Source organism: Meles meles, chromosome 1 (genome assembly GCF_922984935.1).
Source record: "Meles meles chromosome 1, mMelMel3.1 paternal haplotype, whole genome shotgun sequence".
In the NCBI taxonomy this organism is placed as follows: Eukaryota; Metazoa; Chordata; class Mammalia; order Carnivora; family Mustelidae; genus Meles; species Meles meles.
This window is the reverse complement of record NC_060066.1, coordinates 26,452,003-26,470,628: the sequence shown is the minus strand read 5'-3', so window position 1 is coordinate 26,470,628 and position 18,626 is coordinate 26,452,003. Positions and strand designations below refer to the sequence as shown.

The 18,626-nt window shown below is 35.1% G+C and overlaps 1 protein-coding gene across 2 annotated transcripts in view; it reads right to left on the bottom strand.

Annotated features, from left to right (window-relative positions):
- Positions 1 to 18,626, bottom strand: part of CSMD3 (CUB and Sushi multiple domains 3) — a 1,273,428-nt gene that overhangs the window by 403,913 nt on the left and 850,889 nt on the right. For both annotated transcript variants that reach the window (XM_046025880.1, XM_046025873.1), the window contains 2 exons: positions 11,553 to 11,740; positions 5,971 to 6,159 (listed from right to left, as the gene is read on the bottom strand). In XM_046025880.1, coding sequence (XP_045881836.1) covers positions 5,971 to 6,159; positions 11,553 to 11,740 — 377 coding nt within the window. The remainder of the gene's footprint in view (positions 1 to 5,970; positions 6,160 to 11,552; positions 11,741 to 18,626) is intronic.

Sequence of the window (18,626 nt, the reverse complement as noted above, 5' to 3'; positions counted from 1 at the left end):
TGCATCTTTCCATACCCACCTGCCCCTCCCCACTTGCGCGAGCATGCTCATTCTGTCCCTTTCTCTCAAAATAAATAAAATCTTTAAAAAAAAAAAAAAGATTCAAAGGCATTATTCATTTTTCTCAGAAATTCATTTACTCTTTTCATATTTGAATCATTCTCTTTTAGTACCTAATACCTAAATGTGTCAGTATTCTTGTCTTTAATTGATTTATATCTTATGAATTCTCATTTGTCAATGGCTTTGTCTGTAATTGAACCAGTCTTCCATCATCATCAGCAGCCACAGCATCATTTTCATCAACCTAATGAAATCCTTCATCTTTCTAAATGAGATTATTTTACATTGCAAATGTTTGGAATTGTATTTGCTTTATATCCCTGGATTTTTGAACAATCATAAGAAATTACTTACATGTGCATTGATAAAATGCATACTGATAAATGCTAATACAGACTGGAGTTGGATTAATTTTATAAGTGGTTAATTTATTACTGAATATTCTACCAATCTGACAATGTTTGCTTCTCTCAAAAGTTCCTTCCTATTGGAATGATAAAAAAGTATAAGGGGAAATCAGCCTATTAGAATTGGTTATGAGAAGACAAAGATATTAAGATAAATAAAAGAAGGTAAATTTTATATGTAAATTACTTTTTACTTTAAGATTTTCTATCTTTAAGGTAGAAAGATTTTTAAGATAGAAAATGGAACTCAGATACATTGTAGAAGACATAGTGGTATAGACTATTAACAAAATTTTTCTGAAAATACTTTTACTTGGTTCAACAGAATATGTGGTCATTTTTACAGTAAACTTCATTAGAATGAGAGTATCTAAAAAGGATGCCATGGATCTCCTGTCTTTTTTGTATATCACCTCTTCTGAAGAAATTTCAGTTTATCCCAACAACCTTCCTAATGGATGCCATATGTCTTTAGGGATGCAAACACTTTTGTAACAGATATAATAGGTTTATATGTTCTTATTAATTTTGTATTAAGTAAAACACTGAAGAAAAATTAAGGAGTGATGAAATGTACATGAAATACCCAGTTACTCTCTTTTAGAACAAATAGCTGGCAAAGAAAACATAAAATGACAGAGACCAGTAGCACAGCAAAGTTATGATGACAGTCTTAAATACGAGTTGAGGGAAATTAGCTAGATATATGATGATCTTGACTACTAAGTGTTTTCTTTTTTTTCCTCCTTCTTGGATTTTTGCCACATATGATCACTACCTTGTTACATGATAAATATCAATTACAGTTTTAAAATAGTAAAGTCTTCTTAAAAGCCAAACCCTTGAATGTTATTGTCCAGACCTGTAAATTTTACAAATAGCAAAATTTTAGCAAACAATAGCAAAATTTTACTTTGCTATTTATAGTAAAACACACCTGGCAAGTGCTCAACTCTCTACAACAACAGGCAACTTCTAACCCAATATCCATCAAAACATTTTGAGTACTGCAATGAAGCACAGAAAAAGCCATCTACTACAAATCCCATTACGATTTTTTTGTTTTTTTGTTTTTAATCTCAAATTTGTTTTCTTCTATTTCTAGGTCTTCCCAATTTGAACTGTAAACCCATAGGAGAAACCCTTAAGTTCCATGCATCCTTGCTTATTTTGAACTCTTGTATCCTAAACATCAATCTATGTACTCTTTCACTAGGTTAGCCTATAGATTAAAATTTTTTTTAAAGATTTTATTTATTTATTTGACAGACAGAGATCACAAGTAGGCAGAGAGGCAGGCAAAGAGAGAGCGAGAGGGAGAAACAGACTCCCTGCTGAGAAGAGAGCACAATGCGGGGCTTGATCCCACGACCTGAGCTGAAGACAGAGGCTTAACCCACTGAGCCACCCAGATGCCCCTAGACTCAAATATTTTAAAAAGATAGGAGAAATAGGGAAATTAAGAGTTTAAATACATCCAGTTCAACTTTGGGTTCTGCCTCTAATGACTTGAGTGATGCTGAGCTAGTTGTGTAATATCGTTAGTTCAATTCTCTCTACCTTCCATAAAATAGCTATACTGTTTATCAAACAAAATGGGATAATTTTAGGGTGAAATTGGAGTGCCAAGACAAAAGGTGAAAACAGGCTTATCTTAGGCATTTCAGTCTATATGGCCCACCCAACTATCTATCAATTAGGGTAGCTATCTTAATTAACAATGCTTAGTTCCTAAAGGATTGAGTCATATCAGGCATATGACCTCAAGTTTACCCCTAGTACTGATGACAACCACAATTACATCTTCAGTACACAGACAACATCACTTGGCTGTGATTTTTGACCTATACACTACTCTTTTTTTTTTTTTTAAGATTTTATTAATTTATTTGGCACACAGAAAGAGAGGGAGCACAAGCAAGGGAAGTAGTAGGCAGAGGGAGAGGGAGAAGCAGGATCAGCAGGAAGCCCTTTGTGGGGATGGATCCCAGGACCCTGGAATCATGACCTGAACTGAAGGCAGACACTTAACCAACTGAGCTACCCAGGTGCACCAATGTGCATTTTAAGAAAATCTCTGATGGGTCAGAAGAGATCTTTTAAAAATATATGTTAAAGAAACAAGAAGATCCTGTGGTTCTTGACCTCAAGAATATAATAAGGAAAATAAGAAAATGAGCATAACTATTATCTAGTCGACTAGTTCAAGGAGAATATAAATAGTGCTTTTTCATGTTCAATAATATTTCTTTAGTGCCTCTATAGTAAAATTAATGAATATTGATTTAATGAATAAAAAAGTGGTTATAAGAACAGACATTTCTGCAAAGAAGACATCCAGATGGCCAACAGACACATGAAAAAGTGCTCCATGTCACTCAGCATCAGGGAAATACAAATCAAAACCACAATGAGATATCACCTCACACCAGTCAGAATGGCTAAAATTAACAAGTCAGGAAATGACAGATGCTGGAGAGGATGTGGAGAAAGGGGAACCCTCCTCCACTGTTGGTGGGAATGCAAGCTGGTGCAACCACTCTGGAAAACAGCATGGAGGTTCCTCAAAATGTTGAAAATAGAACTACCCTATGACCCAGCAATTGCACTACTGGGTATTTACCCTAAAGATACAAATGTAGTGATCCGAAGGGGCACGTGCATTGTCGTAGCAGCAATATCTACAATAGCCAAACTATGGAAAGAACCTAGATGTCCATCAACAGATGAATGGATAAAGAAGAGGTGGTATATATACACAATGGAATACTATGCAGCCATCAAAAGAAATGAAATCTTGCCATTTGCGACGACGTGGATGGAACTAGAGGGTATCATGCTTAGTGAAATAAGTTAATCGGAGAAAGACAACTATCATATGATCGCCCTGATATGAGGAAGTGGAGAAGCAACATGGGGGGGTAGGGGGATAGGAGAAGAATAAATGAAACAAGATGGGATTGGGAGGGAGACAAACCATAAGTGACTCTTAATCTCACAAAACAAACTGAGGGTTGCTGGGGGAGGGGGGGTTGGGAGAGGGGGAGTGGGGTTATAGACATTGGGGAGGGTATGTGCTATGGTGAGTGCTGTGAAGTGTGTAAACCTGGCGATTCACAGACCTGTACCCCTGGGGATAAAAATACATTATATGTTTACAAAAAAATAAAAAATAAATTTTAAAAAAAGGTGGTTATAATTTAGCAAAAGATGCTATAACAAGCAAAGAGCTACAGGGTCTAAGAAAAGTAGAGATTTTGGGCACCTGGGTGGCTCAGTGGGTTAAGCCTCTGCCTTCGGCTCAGGTCATAATCTCAGATCCTCAAATTGAGCCCTGCATTGGGCTCTCTGCTCAGCAGGGAGCCTGCTTCCCCCTTTCCCTCTGCCTCCTGCTCTGCCTACTTGTGATCTCTCTCTCTAATACATTAATTTAAAAAAAGGAAAAAAAATAAAAGTAGAGATTTTGCCCCAGATGCTTTATCCAGGGAAAGCATAATGAGTCAACAACTTTTAAAAATTGACTAAGAGGTACCTGGGTGGCTCAGTGTTAAAGCTTCTGCCATTTATTTGTTTATTTATTTATTTGACAGAGAGAGAGATCACAAGTAGGTAGAGAGGCAGGCAGAGAGAGAGGAGGAAGCAGGCTCACTGCAGAGCAGAGAACCCGATGCGGGGCTCGATCCCAGGACCCTGAGATCATGACCTGAGCCGAAGGCAGCGGCTTAATCCACTGAGCCACCCAGGAGCCCCAAAGCTTCTGCCTTTGACTCAGGTCATGATCCCAGGGTCCTGGGATTGAGCCTGGCATCTGGCTCTCTGCTCAGCAGGGAGCCTGCTTCCCTTCCTCTCTCTCTTGCATACACTCTCTTTCGCTCTCTCAAAATAAATAAATATTTTTTTTAGGTGAAAAAAAAAAAGAAAGATACATCAAATTTACTAAATAGCACAGAATCTAACTGAACCTTTTCTGACTTGAGGTTTAAGCTTCCTTGGTCAATAATGAAACAAGATGAATTTAGATACTCAGAAACCTAAGTATACAGAAGAGAGAACTGAATTCAAAGTACTCTTTCCATCTGACAGAATTGGTAACAAAAAGGATAATATATCATCTTTCAGTCACATATTCCAAGTAGTGCAGAATATCCATTAACTAAACAGCTATACACCAACACTATCCTTTGTCTCGACATAGAAATGGATGGACATATGATCTGGACAAGGATAATTTTAATGGGCTGTTCTCCTTTACTACACTAACTGGTTCAGGTATGGAGTAATCAGAAAACTTTCCTGTGATTTTTCTACTTGGAACATGGAAGAACTCTAATTCTTATCTGAACCTGGAAATATGAGACTATAAGTCCATATGTTCCTACAAGTGTGTTTCTCCACTGCCTGGTGGAGAACCAGCCTGGCTGCAATTAAGAGAATTATGTCAAGACACAGAGAAAAGCCTAGGTAGAACACGGATAGAGCCTTTAAAAGGTTTGAATTCATGTTATAATTAGCAATGAGAAGTACACCACCCCTGCCTTTTCTAAGTTTTGAATAAACAACAAATTCCTCTTTTATTTTTTAAAACCAGTTACAGCTGGGATTCTGTCACTTACAATCACAAGAATGCTGACTGTTATAAATAGTATTGTACCAAATACAAGGAAGATGTGCTGATGATTCCTTTAAACCTTGTTATAAAAACAAATTGGCCTGAAGCTGAAAAAAATGAGGGCAATGACAGTATTTGAAAATTTAATCATAACATGGTCTTCCACTTTGAACAAGAATAAGTGCAGAACTTGGAAATAGTGTTATAACTAAAAAGTAAAGCCCAGGATCAGATAATGCAGACTTACATTGTGTGTGTTTTTTGATAAAGCAAGTATAAAAGCACTATTCAAACTTATGGAAGCAGTTTTTCCACTGTATTTTCACATGAGTTTTCTGAAAAATGAAGGGTTTCTGACTTACTTTCCATTGAAACAAAGAAGAGGTAAGGACACTGGTAGAATATTCATCATTACCAAGAATTTGCCACCACAGGGCCGTCTGGGCATGTTGTCATAGTGCTGTGTATCTAGGTAGAATTTGGACTGATACATTTTGCCTTCCAATTTTGGAGGTAATGTTCTATCCCTTCTGTGCATCCCTCGATACCAATTTGACATTTTTCAATCCTGCTTTGTCAAAGGTCCAAGTACACAATATGCACTTAAACTGGTTTCCTCAGCACATTTTGAAAATATAGGTACCACCTTTAGGCATAGGGTAAGTTTGACTGGTTGTCAATCTTTATTTTTTTTCTTTTTGAAGTACTGTTGACATATAATACATTTTTAAATTTTTTTATTAATGGTCTAATAAGAAAATTACCAAAATTCAAGATAACCTTAAAATATGAAATAGTTATAGTTGTATTAAGCCTCACATTGTATAAATACTACATTAACTTCTTTTTGGTTTACAAATCAGCTTATTTGCATATTGAATTCATTCTTACCATCACAGGTTGGGAGTGGATGACTCCACCAGTGGTTTTTTTCACACAGAAGAGGCTCTTCATGGCTCAGCCTGTATCCCGGATCACAACTAAAGGAAACAGTAGAACCTATGGAGAAATCGTGACCGTAGCGACGACCGTGTACAGGAATGCCAGGGTCCAAGCAAGAATAAGTGTTCACTGTAACACCTAGAAAACAAAGAGAATATGATAGTTTGTTGGATTCAAATTTGCCAAAAATGTTTCCTATTTCTTGAAAAGACTGTGAGTTATGATTTTCACAAATAAATTAATGTGCCCATAGCTTTATTTAAACAACCAGCAATTGTCTCACAAATTTGTTTTGACATTTTCTACTCACAAAGCCCATTTTCAGATCACTTAGGTATATAAGAACCTGATGAAAATGTATAATTATCTATCAAACTTTATACTGTTATAAATTATATAGATATAGGGGCACCTGGGTGGCTGAGTCAGTTAAGTGGCTGACTTTTGACTTTGGCTCAGGTCATGCTCTCAGGGTCCTGGGATCGAGCCTCAGGTCAGGCTCTGGGCTCAATGGGGAGTCTGCTTGGGATTCTCTCCCTCCCTTTTCCTCTGCCCTGCCCCTTGTTCTCTCTCTCTCTCAAATAAATAAATCTTTAAAAAATTATGTAGATATAAATACATACAGGTATATGAAAGTATGAGTGCCAGTACCTTTCTAAGTAAAAGAGTATAACTGCTCCAGTGGCCTCTTGTCGGGGTTTTCAACAGTCTGCCCTGTACCTGCTGTCTCCTGATGATACCCTTCCTTGTGACTTATCATGTCTAGCTGAAACCACACCATAACAATGCTTTTCCCTTAATAACGTGGTTTCCCAACATTGGCCCTGTTAAGTTTTTCTTTGCCCTGGGGCTGTCCTGTGCTTTGCAGTACATTTACCAGCATTCCTGACGTCTACCTTCTAGGGTCATGACAACCAAGTCTCCAGATATTGCCAAATATTCCCTGGGATGCGAAAATGCCCTAAGTTAAGAACTGACGTATAAGGTACAATAAATAATTACCTTCCTCTTCCTAAATGAAAGGCTTAAGCAATGAATTACTGTCGCTTTTATATTCCAAAAATATAATAATTAGCATTTTCAAATTACATCTGAGTAAATCACATTCACAAGAGAAATTATTTATTTGTATTTGCTATCCAATTTTAAAACAAAGCTAAACAAAATACTAAAAACATTGTAGTTCAATTTGTAAAGAGACAAATTATACATTTTTAAATATATTTATCAAACATATCCATTTCATTTAAGTGTTGTTTTTAATTAGAAACTAAAAAATAACAAAATCTTATCTTCAAAACAATTACTTTTTTAAAAAATTTTTTTTCAACACAATTACTTTAATGTGTTATATTCTTCTTCTCAATGTGACCATTTGTCTTCTAGGTACCCAAGGCTTTGAGATCCTCATTCATCTTTGAATCCCTCTCATATTGTGTTTTTCCCCCCACAAAATATGTCTGAAATCTGTCCTTATTGAAAAGCACCATGTCATTTATTACTTCTCTTACCCTACCCAAGGCCTTCCTCTCTTCAATTCTGTAATACAGTGATGTCTGCCCTCTCTTTAGTATCCTTCATCTCCAATCTACCTTGGATATAATTTTGGACACATATATCCCTAAAATATGTTATTTCATTGGTTTTGTAGCCTGCTTTTCATGGCACCAAGTTCAAAGTTATCACCTAGAGATTCAAGACTTCCAAACTGAACTATACTATTTGTAATTTCCACTATTTCTCAGTAGTCATCTTTCCTACCAGTCGAGTTAAGTTTCTTTATTAGTTTTATATTTTGTTTCACTGCCACGAATACACTCAATCATCCCTTTACTTTATAAAATCTTCTCAATTTTTACCAGACAAGCTTAGATGCCCTCTCCTTCAAGTCATGATGCTTGGCCCATAAACAACTTTTCTTTATCCAAAACTCCTATTTTTTAGTGAAATCTTAAGAAATCAGGGAAGTGTGGGCTTGAAGAAGTCACCTAAAATGTAAATCATGGTAAAAACAAAATCAAACAAATGTAGTTATCCAAAAGTGATTTTAATAGTTTCAGATTATTCAGAGTAAATGTCAGTGAATAGTAGTACAAGGTTAGTCATTTCATTTGTCCTTGTCTCTCCAACTGACAGATAAAGTAAGATAATGCATTTCATGTCTTTTACTGTACTATATACATCACAGAATAAGTCCAAGGAGATATTTCATAATTACTGACAAGCAAATAAATCAAGGCAATGGAAATGCTTTAATTCCTCTACATCTCCCGTATGTATTGACTTTAAATACAACAACCATTATTTAAATAGTACATTCTCTTGGATGTCTTCCATTTCCCATAGTTGGGAAAAAAAAAAAAATATATATATATATATATATACATGCATACAAAAATTATGTCTTTGGAGATGGGTATCTGTGTCTACAAATTTGTTCCATATCTATTTATAATTTTATTATTTTATATATTATTTACATTTCCAAGAAGACTTAACTATATTTATATTTAAAAAAACACAACATAATAAACAGAACTTTTTCTTGGGAGGGGAAGGGGAAAATAACTGTACTGAAACAAAAAATGGGTTATGTTCCTAAATTCTAGTCCATGTTGTTATTATTATTTCTAATATATTTTGAAAATTATGAATCTTATGTTATAGGTATGGTTTTTGCAATCTCCCTGTTTTGAGAGAAATTCGAGTTGGGTAAATAGCACCCCAGCAAAGGGTTGCAATGAAAATCTGGAGTGCAAGGAGTGGTAGCCGTGCAAATAATCCTTCCCATCACATTTTGGTCTCCCAGAAAAATCGTTTTCTTTTTTAATGAATTTAATTTGAAAAAAATAAAAATAAAAATTCACTAAATACCAAGTACATATTTAAAGTTTTAATTAGTATAATAATTAAAATTTCATTCTACTGATTTTGGGGTTTGTGAATGGCTCATTTAAAAAAAGATAATTTGGTTACCTCCAGGTGGGGAATTCACTAAGTAACAACAACAAAAAAGAGGTCTTTGCTTCTTTGTGTTCCTGAAAAGAAGGGGCTTGTGATGTTAGAGATTATTTCACAGTAGTAATCAAACCACAACACTAAATAGGATAAAAATCAGAGGAAGCAATCTCTTATAATTGAATTTAAATAGAACTTTACTGTCTTTGGGCTAGATTTGACCCACACCAACATTCAGTGTGTCTTTGATCAACCACAGCATCTTTAGCTCTCAGCCTCCACTCTGCCTTTTTCGTCATTAGCCTCCAATGGTAACTCCCATCATGTTACCAAAAGTCTATGGGTGACAAACTTTCTGACTGGGACAAAGACTCTCTGTCTTGAATAAACTTAGTCAGGCTCCTCTGAATCCTTTTAACTGGACCTCACCTGTAGCCCATATAGTCCAGTTTTAGCAGCAATCCTCCTGGGTCAATTTCCTGAAAGTCCCCCTCCCTTGATATCTACTCAACTTCCTTATTCCCCACCTTCAATATCTTCTCACTCTAGCCTGTCTTCAGCAAAAATCCTGCCCGGTGGCTTTAGTTGATCCCCCTAACTCTAATCCTCTGCTCCTTTTAGCAATTTCCCATCCACTGATTCTGCCGCCCCTGACCCCCAACACTCTGCTCATTGGCTATAATCTCCCACTTGTAGTCAGAGTTGAGCTCAGTCCTTCTCGCTTTATAGGAAACCCCATTATAGTAAAAGACTGATCTATTGTTTCAACAAGTGTCTGAATAATTTCTTTTATAATAAAGATACATTTGAGCTTCACTTCTCATTTTAATTCCTCATCCGATTCGTTTTCAAAGAAAAAAATATGAGCTATCATTCAATGATTACTTACTGCATGTTAACTTTTATAAAAACACACTGCATGTGTAATTTTACTTAATTCTTAAAATAATCCTACGTCTGACATGTGATCAAGACCACACACCTTGGTTGGAGTGGGACTGAATATGATTTGTTAGGTATAGAATATAGCAATGGTTTAAAGGAAAAGTGCCTGCCCTTCTGTAATACATTGATAAAAATTAATTGCTGATAATAATTAATTTTGAAATACATTGCAAAAAATGACTACTCTGACTCAACTTGAACACATACATGTTAAACTAAAAATCTCAATTAAGGCTCTTCAGTTTGTTTGAAGTCCTGAGTATGTGTTAATCCTCTTGTTACATTTTACAATAATGTTTAGGAAATATACTCCCATGCCATAAAGCTCTAACTAAAAGGAGAAGTTAATATAATTAAATAATATTATAGATAATACAATCTTTAAAAGAGTAATGAATATATGTTAATTATGGTTTTAAAAGCCCACGAGCCCATTGATCAAATCGATTGAAAAGGCACCAAATATGGAATATAAAGTTATAAATTTCAAATGCAGAATTCTTCTTGAGGGGGCAAAGGGTGTAGGAGACTTGAATATAAAAATAAGCGATTTAATACCTAACTGTACTTGATATAAAGATGTCTTGCAGTAACCTTCTTAAATGTGCTATTAGATCCATTTCATCAAAACTGCTTTTCATGCAAAGATACATGGCAATGTACGTTGAGACGCAAATGCATATGTGCATGAGTTTATATGTATACTTCAAATACAATACGCCCATACATGTATAATTACGCCAAATGTTTGTAAATAAAAAACTTGTTTCTATGTATACACCAGAATCAGATTATTTTTAAATATCAGGTGTATTTTAGATTTGTTTTAAATAAAACCATGACCTTTTAAGTGAGATTATTAAGCTGACTGGAACACTGTGAATTATAACTTGTTTTAATATATAGTCTTTGATCAGTTATGTTAGTCATATTTGAATATACATGTATGCACTTTACTTCTCAATGTTAACATAATTTTCAGTATTTTGCACAAAATAAATGAAACTGAATGTTTTAAATAGAAAATGTGTGCAATTAATGTGAGTAAAATAAAAAAGAATAAATTTATGCAGTATGTATTAAAGGAATCTGTCAATGTTCATATACATCTTACATTGATTGTTACTTTTATTGGCTTTTCAGAATTGTGCACAAAAAACTAGTACATGGGGCACCTGGGTGGCTCAGTGGGTTAAAGTCTCTGCCTTCGGCTCAGGTCATGATCCCAGGGTCCTGGGATCGAGTCCCACATCGGGCTCTCTGCTTAGCAGGGAGCCTGCTTCCCTTCCTCTCTCTCTGCCTACCTCTCTACCTACTTGTAATCTCTGTCTGTCAAATAAATAAATAAAATATATATATATTAAAAAAAACAAGTATATGAACTCATTGTGTAAAATTTGTTGTCTGATACTTCTGAGATTTCCTTAGTATTTCTTTCGTGATGTTGTTAGATAGATATTGTTGAAAATTTTTGCAGAATTTACTAAAACACATACCTTGCAAAACATTAGCATTGTCATTGGTCAAGAAATTTTATCTTCTTAATAAATCTTGTAGTTCTTTTAGTGATACAATTATAATACCAAATGTAGGGAAAAGAGAATAGGGAATATTTTGGCTTTACTTACTTTCATAATGAATCTTGAAACCATTATTAGAACGGCTGTTGTCTGTTGTAAATAGAAGGTATATAAAATTACTGCTACTGAATAGAAACTGGGGCACTTGTGTACCATTGTAGGATCCAAGCAAGGGTGACAGAAGATTTGGTCCATCATGCACTTCCAGAACATCGTAATTCAGTTCAGTCTGAAATCTAGGATTAAGAGACACATGTGAACATATATTTATTAGGATAACATTATAAGAGAAATAATAATTTAGATTGCTATTTAAATGACTAAATTTTTTACAATTTTTATATTATAATTTTTCTTTAGCTTATCTAATATTATACAAATCATATAAGACCTCATCATGTGCAAATACCTAAATTGTAAGCTCTTATTCTTAGGGAAAATTATCGTTAAAGAGGTATGTGTATATATTTGTTGTTTATAAATAAGATTTCTTTCAAATATGGAGTATCCTCAGTAAACAAATGGCTTTTTCATTAATCAAGCATTTTGGGAGTCACCTTTCTTTTACCTTCTTCATTTTATGGAAAACTATGTGATTCATACTTATCTTTAATCTGTTAATCAGATTCTCATCTTACTTGTATATATATTTCAAATCTGACTTCTGCTTTATGTTGTGGTCTTTTTTTTTTTTTTTTTTTGACAAATCTACTTTGGCCATTAAAAACTTGGTACAGTTTCATTTCAAAACAGTGGTCCTAATTATAAGTAGGTAATGATAATAACAATGATGTAGTTGATGTTCACTAAGTGCTTGCTCTAATAAATATTTTATCTATATTCATTTATCCAAAGCTCATACTAACCCCATAAGTTAGCACCTATTATCATATTCATTTTTCAGATAAGAAAACTGAGGCCTGAAGAAATTAAGTAGTTCAAATCAAGTCTTTCCATCCCTAACCACTATACTATGCTATGCCATGCTGGCTGGTTTTATTTTTAGATTTTTGGTAGTAGTTACTGCTAATGTTTTCAGTTCTCTTAAAAGATGCATATTTTATAAATGCAATCAACACAGAGCCACTTTTAACATGCATAAAATATTATTATTTTTTTATTTTTTTTTAAAGATTTTATTTATTTATTTGACAGAGAGAGATCACAAGTAGACAGAGAGGCAGGCAGAGAGAGAGAGAGGGAAGCAGGCTCGCTGCTGAGCAGAGAGCCCGATGCGGGACTCGATCCCAGGACCCTGAGATCATGACCTGAGCCGAAGGCAGCGGCTTAACCCACTGAGCCAAGCATTTTAAATGCTATTTAAAAAGTGCAATTGAAATATTTTTCAGTCTGTACCACTTTTACACCCTGTAAGCAATATACTTATTAAAATGAATGAATTTCATAAGCTTATCTTGGCTTTTATTTTGCAATTTGGAATATATTGCATTGGTCTAAAAATAACTTTTCCAAAAATAAAATTTAGAATAGGAAATGTATAGGAACACAATATGTCCTTTAAGTAAATGATCAGACAATTGTACATTGTGAATCCATTATTTGGTTGTTTTGTAGTCAGTCTATTGTAGTATTAAAATTGGAGTTTCACTTGGATAGTTAGTCAGCTGATAATAACTAAATTAAAATGCACAGAAGAGTCAGAGATTACTTTGAATTGAAACATAAAGAGACAATTCTTAATAGAATAGCAACATTAACGGGTGATATAGAGAACACTGTTCAGTAGGAGTGAACCCTTAAAAAGAAAATGATCACAGATTTGCCCTAAGGAACTATAAAAATACATTAGAGTAACAAGGGAAATGAATTAGGTTTACACAATAATTTTAATTTCTTTCATTTTGTGTTTCAAGATAGTCATATACATTTCTCATAAACTGCCTCAGTCTAGTATTCATTTGTTTATGACATTAAATTTATTGTTTATCATAAACGAATGCTGTGGAACCACTAGATGATATTAAAAATGAAATTGAGCCTAATCTTACTCAGTTTTTGTTGTCTTTTAAAAACATTCTTGATGTAATCCAAAGCCATTCTGACCAAATTGAAATAGTCCTCATTAATTTAAAAGTTTAAAAAAAAAGTGGCTCACTGGAAGAGTGAGACTGATAGTTATGGTCTAGGAGGTAAGGACAGGAAAAGGGATAAAAGGATGGGCTTTGGATGATTAATAGTAAATGAGTTCATTTAGAAACTGCCAAATATTGAGAAAATTGAGAAACTGTTGGAAGAAACAAAGCAAAATTCCTCTGCAGCTGAAAGTAAGACTTGTAAACTTTTCAGCTATGTAAGAAATAAACAGTTTAAAAACCACATGTGGTCTTTGGCATTATTATTTTGCTTTGTGTTTGATAGGAAATTCAATTTCTTAAGATTTCATTGACTTAAGGTATTTGAGACAATTTCAAGGAGCCGAATAGCGGCTAATATATTTGTGATGTTTTTTAGGTTTTGTTTGTTTTTGTTTTGTTTTTTACCCCTGTAAATTAAATCTAGTCAATTGTTATATTTGAGGATATAGGAAAATGGCTATGCTATCATCTTCATTATAGTATTTACTTAAAATTTCATTTTAACCCAATTTGTTTAAATTATTCCTGGGTACAAGAAAGCAAGTGACATAATTCAGTAATAAACACAATTCATTATTTGGAACCAAATTCTATGAAAAAAGTATTCTCAGAATGACAGAAACTCTTAAAGAGCTGGCAACCAGTGTTCTTACAGGAGCTCGGTTGAAAATCAGAAGGGAATTAGGGGGCGCCTGGGTGGCTCAGTGGTTTAAGCCGCTGCCTTCGGCTCAGGTCATGATCTCAGGGTCCTGGGATTGAGTCCCACATGGGGCTCTCTGCTCGGCAGGGAGCCTGCTTCCCTCTCACTCTCTCTGCCTGCCTCTCTGCCTACTTATGATCTCTCTCTGTCAAATAAATACATAAAATCTTAAAAAAAAAAAAGGGAATTAAGTTTTTCAAGACACAATTCTTATTCGATACTTCAGAGAGGATATCTTGTTTCTTAAAACAATCTTATAAGGGAAATGAAACTCAAAGATATTATAGGGTCAGTAAACAAAGAAGAGATAGATGTGCATATTTCTAATTTCAAAGTGACTATTTTATGCCTCTAACCTACTGCATAAACTTCGTGTTTATTTTTTAACTTGATAGAGAGATATCACAAGCAGGCAGAGAGGCAGGCAGAGAGAGAGGAGGAAGCAGGCTCCCCGCTGAGCAGAGAGCCCGATGTGAGGCTCGATCCCAGGACCCTGAGATCATGACCCGAGCCGAAGGCAGAGGCTTTAACCCACTGTTCCTTGCTCACTGCTTTGTGACTGAGCTACTCCTAACCACGTGATGGCTCTTTAAGATGTCTATTATTTTAAAGGAATCAATTTTCTGACAATACTCATGGGATATGGACAAGCCTAAAGCAAAATCTCATACCCTTAAAGGATCTTTAGAAAAGAAGAAGCGTAGGAGGGTATTTATATAATTTTCCTTTCAAATAGCTCCAACTCGAGAATCTTATGGGTGTGTGTGTGTGTGTGTGTGTGTGTGTGTTGTGTGTGTATATAGGAGGGAAACGTAGACAGAGGCCTCAAGCCCCCAAACATTTCCATTTAGAACATTTTTTTAATAACAGAGACTTCATTAATTTTAGTTATATAAAGTAGAATTCAAAAGAAATATACCGATATAGCTACACCTTGTCTATTCTAAAATAGTGAGGGGCGCCTGGGTGGCTCAGTGGGTTAAAGCCTCTGCCTTTGGCTCAGGTCATGATCCCAGGGTCCTGGGATGGAGCCCCACATTGGGCTCTCTGCTCGGCGGGAGCCTGCTTCCCCCTCTCTCTCTGCCTGCCTCTCTGCCTACTTGTGATCTCTGTCTGACTTGTGATCTCAGTCTGTGAAATAAATAAATAAATAATCTTAAAAAAAATAAAATAGTGAAAATAACATCAATATAATTCTTTTTTTTTTTTAAAGATTTTATTTATTTATTTGACAGACAGAGAGATCACAAGTAGGCAGAGAGGCAGGCAGAGAGAGAGGAGGAAGCAGGCTCCCCGCAGAGCAGAGAGCCCGATGCGGGGCTCGATCCCAGAACCCTGAGATCATGACCTGAGCCGAAGGCAGCGGCTTAATCCACTGAGCCACCCAGGCGCTCCCAACATCAATATAATTCTTAATGTATTTCTAACTCTTGATTCTTCCCGTGTTTGAGTTAATTAACAAGGAATAGTTTCACATATATATGTGTGTGTGTATATATATATGTACACACATCAGCATCATTGGTATCAAGGAGGTGAAAGAGGTTCATAATTTGCTTCGGAGGGTGACTTAGGGATTAAGAAAAGAGGCACAGTTGACAAGTCTGGCTCAGTGGTGCTCACAGGAAGAAGACAAAATCTTTGGACTCTGGGAATCATTTCTCACCCCAGAGCTGTTCTGGCTGACTTACAGAACTGTTTATTGTTGCTGTGCACAAACCCTAGCATTGAAAAATCACTTTTCAGTGTGACTCTTGCTTACATCCTAACTTAAAGGATTTATGTCACAGTAAGCAGATAAGAGAATAAGAAAGTAGCAGCGTAAAAAGTGCTAAGTAACTACATTTATCAAAATTAAATTGGATTCTTATCTATTTAACTGGCATTACAGTTTATAAAAATTGCTGATTTTTTTTTTTTTTTTCTTAAACCAGGAAGGGAAGTCTGGGATGGTTTAACTTAGAATACAGGCTATAGAATGTACATTAATTCACTTTAGAGAATTCTGAAGATATCTGTCCATGATCAGCAAGCAGCAAAGAGGCCCATGTAACTGCCTATTAGTAGGGATAGAACGTACATGTTAAAAACTTTGGACAGAGAAAATGTGTCTTCAAACAAAAGTATAAAATCAAAAGTCACAACTGTGGTACTCTGAATGATAAGCACTGCTTTGCAATCTGCTTCTCAAGTTGGCAACTCTTGATGGCCTACTCAGGTCTGAGAGATATCATGTGTTATTTATTTATTTCATGATGGTTAATGATGCTCATTAGCAAACCAGGAGATTCCTTTCATAAAATAAGGCACTTTGTGTTAATAAAATGTAAACTAATTTTCTAGTGATACCATTTTATGCTTATGTGTGGCTTTAAACTGAATATAAAATAATGAAAATAAGCTATATTTAAAGTTGTCTACCCCTGGAGTCAGCTGGGAGGTGAAGAAAGAGTGAATTCTTAGGAGAATACTAATCTTTCCTTAAGGAAAAAAATCTGAATTTGCAAGTTTGTAAAGAAAAACAAAATCCACCCCCTGTCCCAATCCCCAATGTCACCCACCTGGAAGCTCACGGAAACACACAGTTAAATTGCTCTGCATAATAAAGGAAGAGTAGAAGTTTACCCTGCTTTACACTGGAAGGAGTACTGAGAGGTAGAAGAAGACGGGTTGAAGATCCTGGGTGTGGACAAGGCCAGAGGCAGTGAAAAGTCTGGGATAAGAGAGGGCACTGGAGAGATACACACAATCATTCCTGAGATGGGGATTACCAGGAAAAATTTAAGACAGTACAGTAATCCTCTTCGGTTATCCCCCGTATTAGGGTTTTTGTGAGAAGGAAGGACAGTGATACAAATAAGGAGCAGCATAAGGAGTTGAGGGAGGGTAGCAGCCTCCAGCGCTCACAAGTGAGATGAGGCTAAGAGCAGGATTTCAGAGCCGGAAGTACACAAAAGCATCCCAGAAGTTCTGAAATTTAAGGAGAGCCCACACTTTCCTCTGCATATGAGGCTCAAGTATTTTTATTTAGATATTGAAGGGTAATGATATGGTAAGAAATATATGGGTGACAGATGTTATAAACTATGGGAGTGTAATACATTTCGGTTGTCTTAACATCATAATACCTGATACAGAATAATGTTATGTCCAGAACAGGAAGTATTAAAATTATGTACTTGTATCTATAATAATGTACTTATTTAAAATGAATCAGTTATGATAGAAAAATATGCTAATCCTTCAAATGTTATGCTAAATTTAACAAATTAAATATGCAATAAATTTCTCATTGACATGAATAAATATAATTTTTAAATTATTAAATGATATAATCAATATTATGTTATATTATGTAATCCAAACCAAATAGAATTAAAGTGAGTTTGGTTAATTTGGGTCCCACATTCATGGAACACTGTTATTTGATGAAGATTTTATTCTGAATACATCATCTGCTTTTCACTAAAATTGCTATGGCAACACAGGCTATATCATTGAATAAAGGGTATGATTTCAACATCATAACAAAAAACTCTGCCAAAGTATTCTAAATATAAACTTTTCAAAAAATGTGTAAGTCATTGTTATGGGCTGAATTATATCCTTCTAAAATTTATATGTGAAGTCCTAACCTCAGAATGTGCCTATATTTAGAGAAGTGTCCTTTAAAGATATAATTAGGTAAAATGAGAACACACAAGTGGTCCAGCTGACTGATCTCCTTATAAGAAGAGAAAATTCAGCAACAGGCACACACTGAGAGAAGACCAGGTGAAGACATAGGGAGAAGACAGCCAACTACAAGTCAAGGAAAAAGGCCTCAGAAGAAACCACCCTGTTGACACCTTGATCTCAGACATCCAACCTCCTGAACTGTGAGGAAATAGATTTCTGTTGGTTAAGCCACTCGGTCTGTGGTATCTTTTTAGACAGCCATAGCAAACTAATTCAGTTGTAGTAAAGCTGTATAGGCCACGGTAAGGTAGGATAGCCTCATGTGAAATGTTTAATACTTTACAGCTGTCAAATAGAATTTATTTTCTTCTCAAGTTTTAACACTAGTATGGATAGATTAATTCAGTGAAGAACTTCTTGAATTAGGGAAGGATCATGTTATATTTGTAACGTTCAATCATCAGCATAATTCTGCTATGTTTATGTTTTCGATGTGAATATAATGTTTACAAAGTTTCCTTTTTTAAAATAAAGAGATTGAAAGATGATGGGAGTTGACAATATAATTGGGAAATTAAATACATACTTCCATTTCAATTTGTAAATAGTGATCCAATCACAGACCGGAAGCTTCAGTCTTTTAACTTT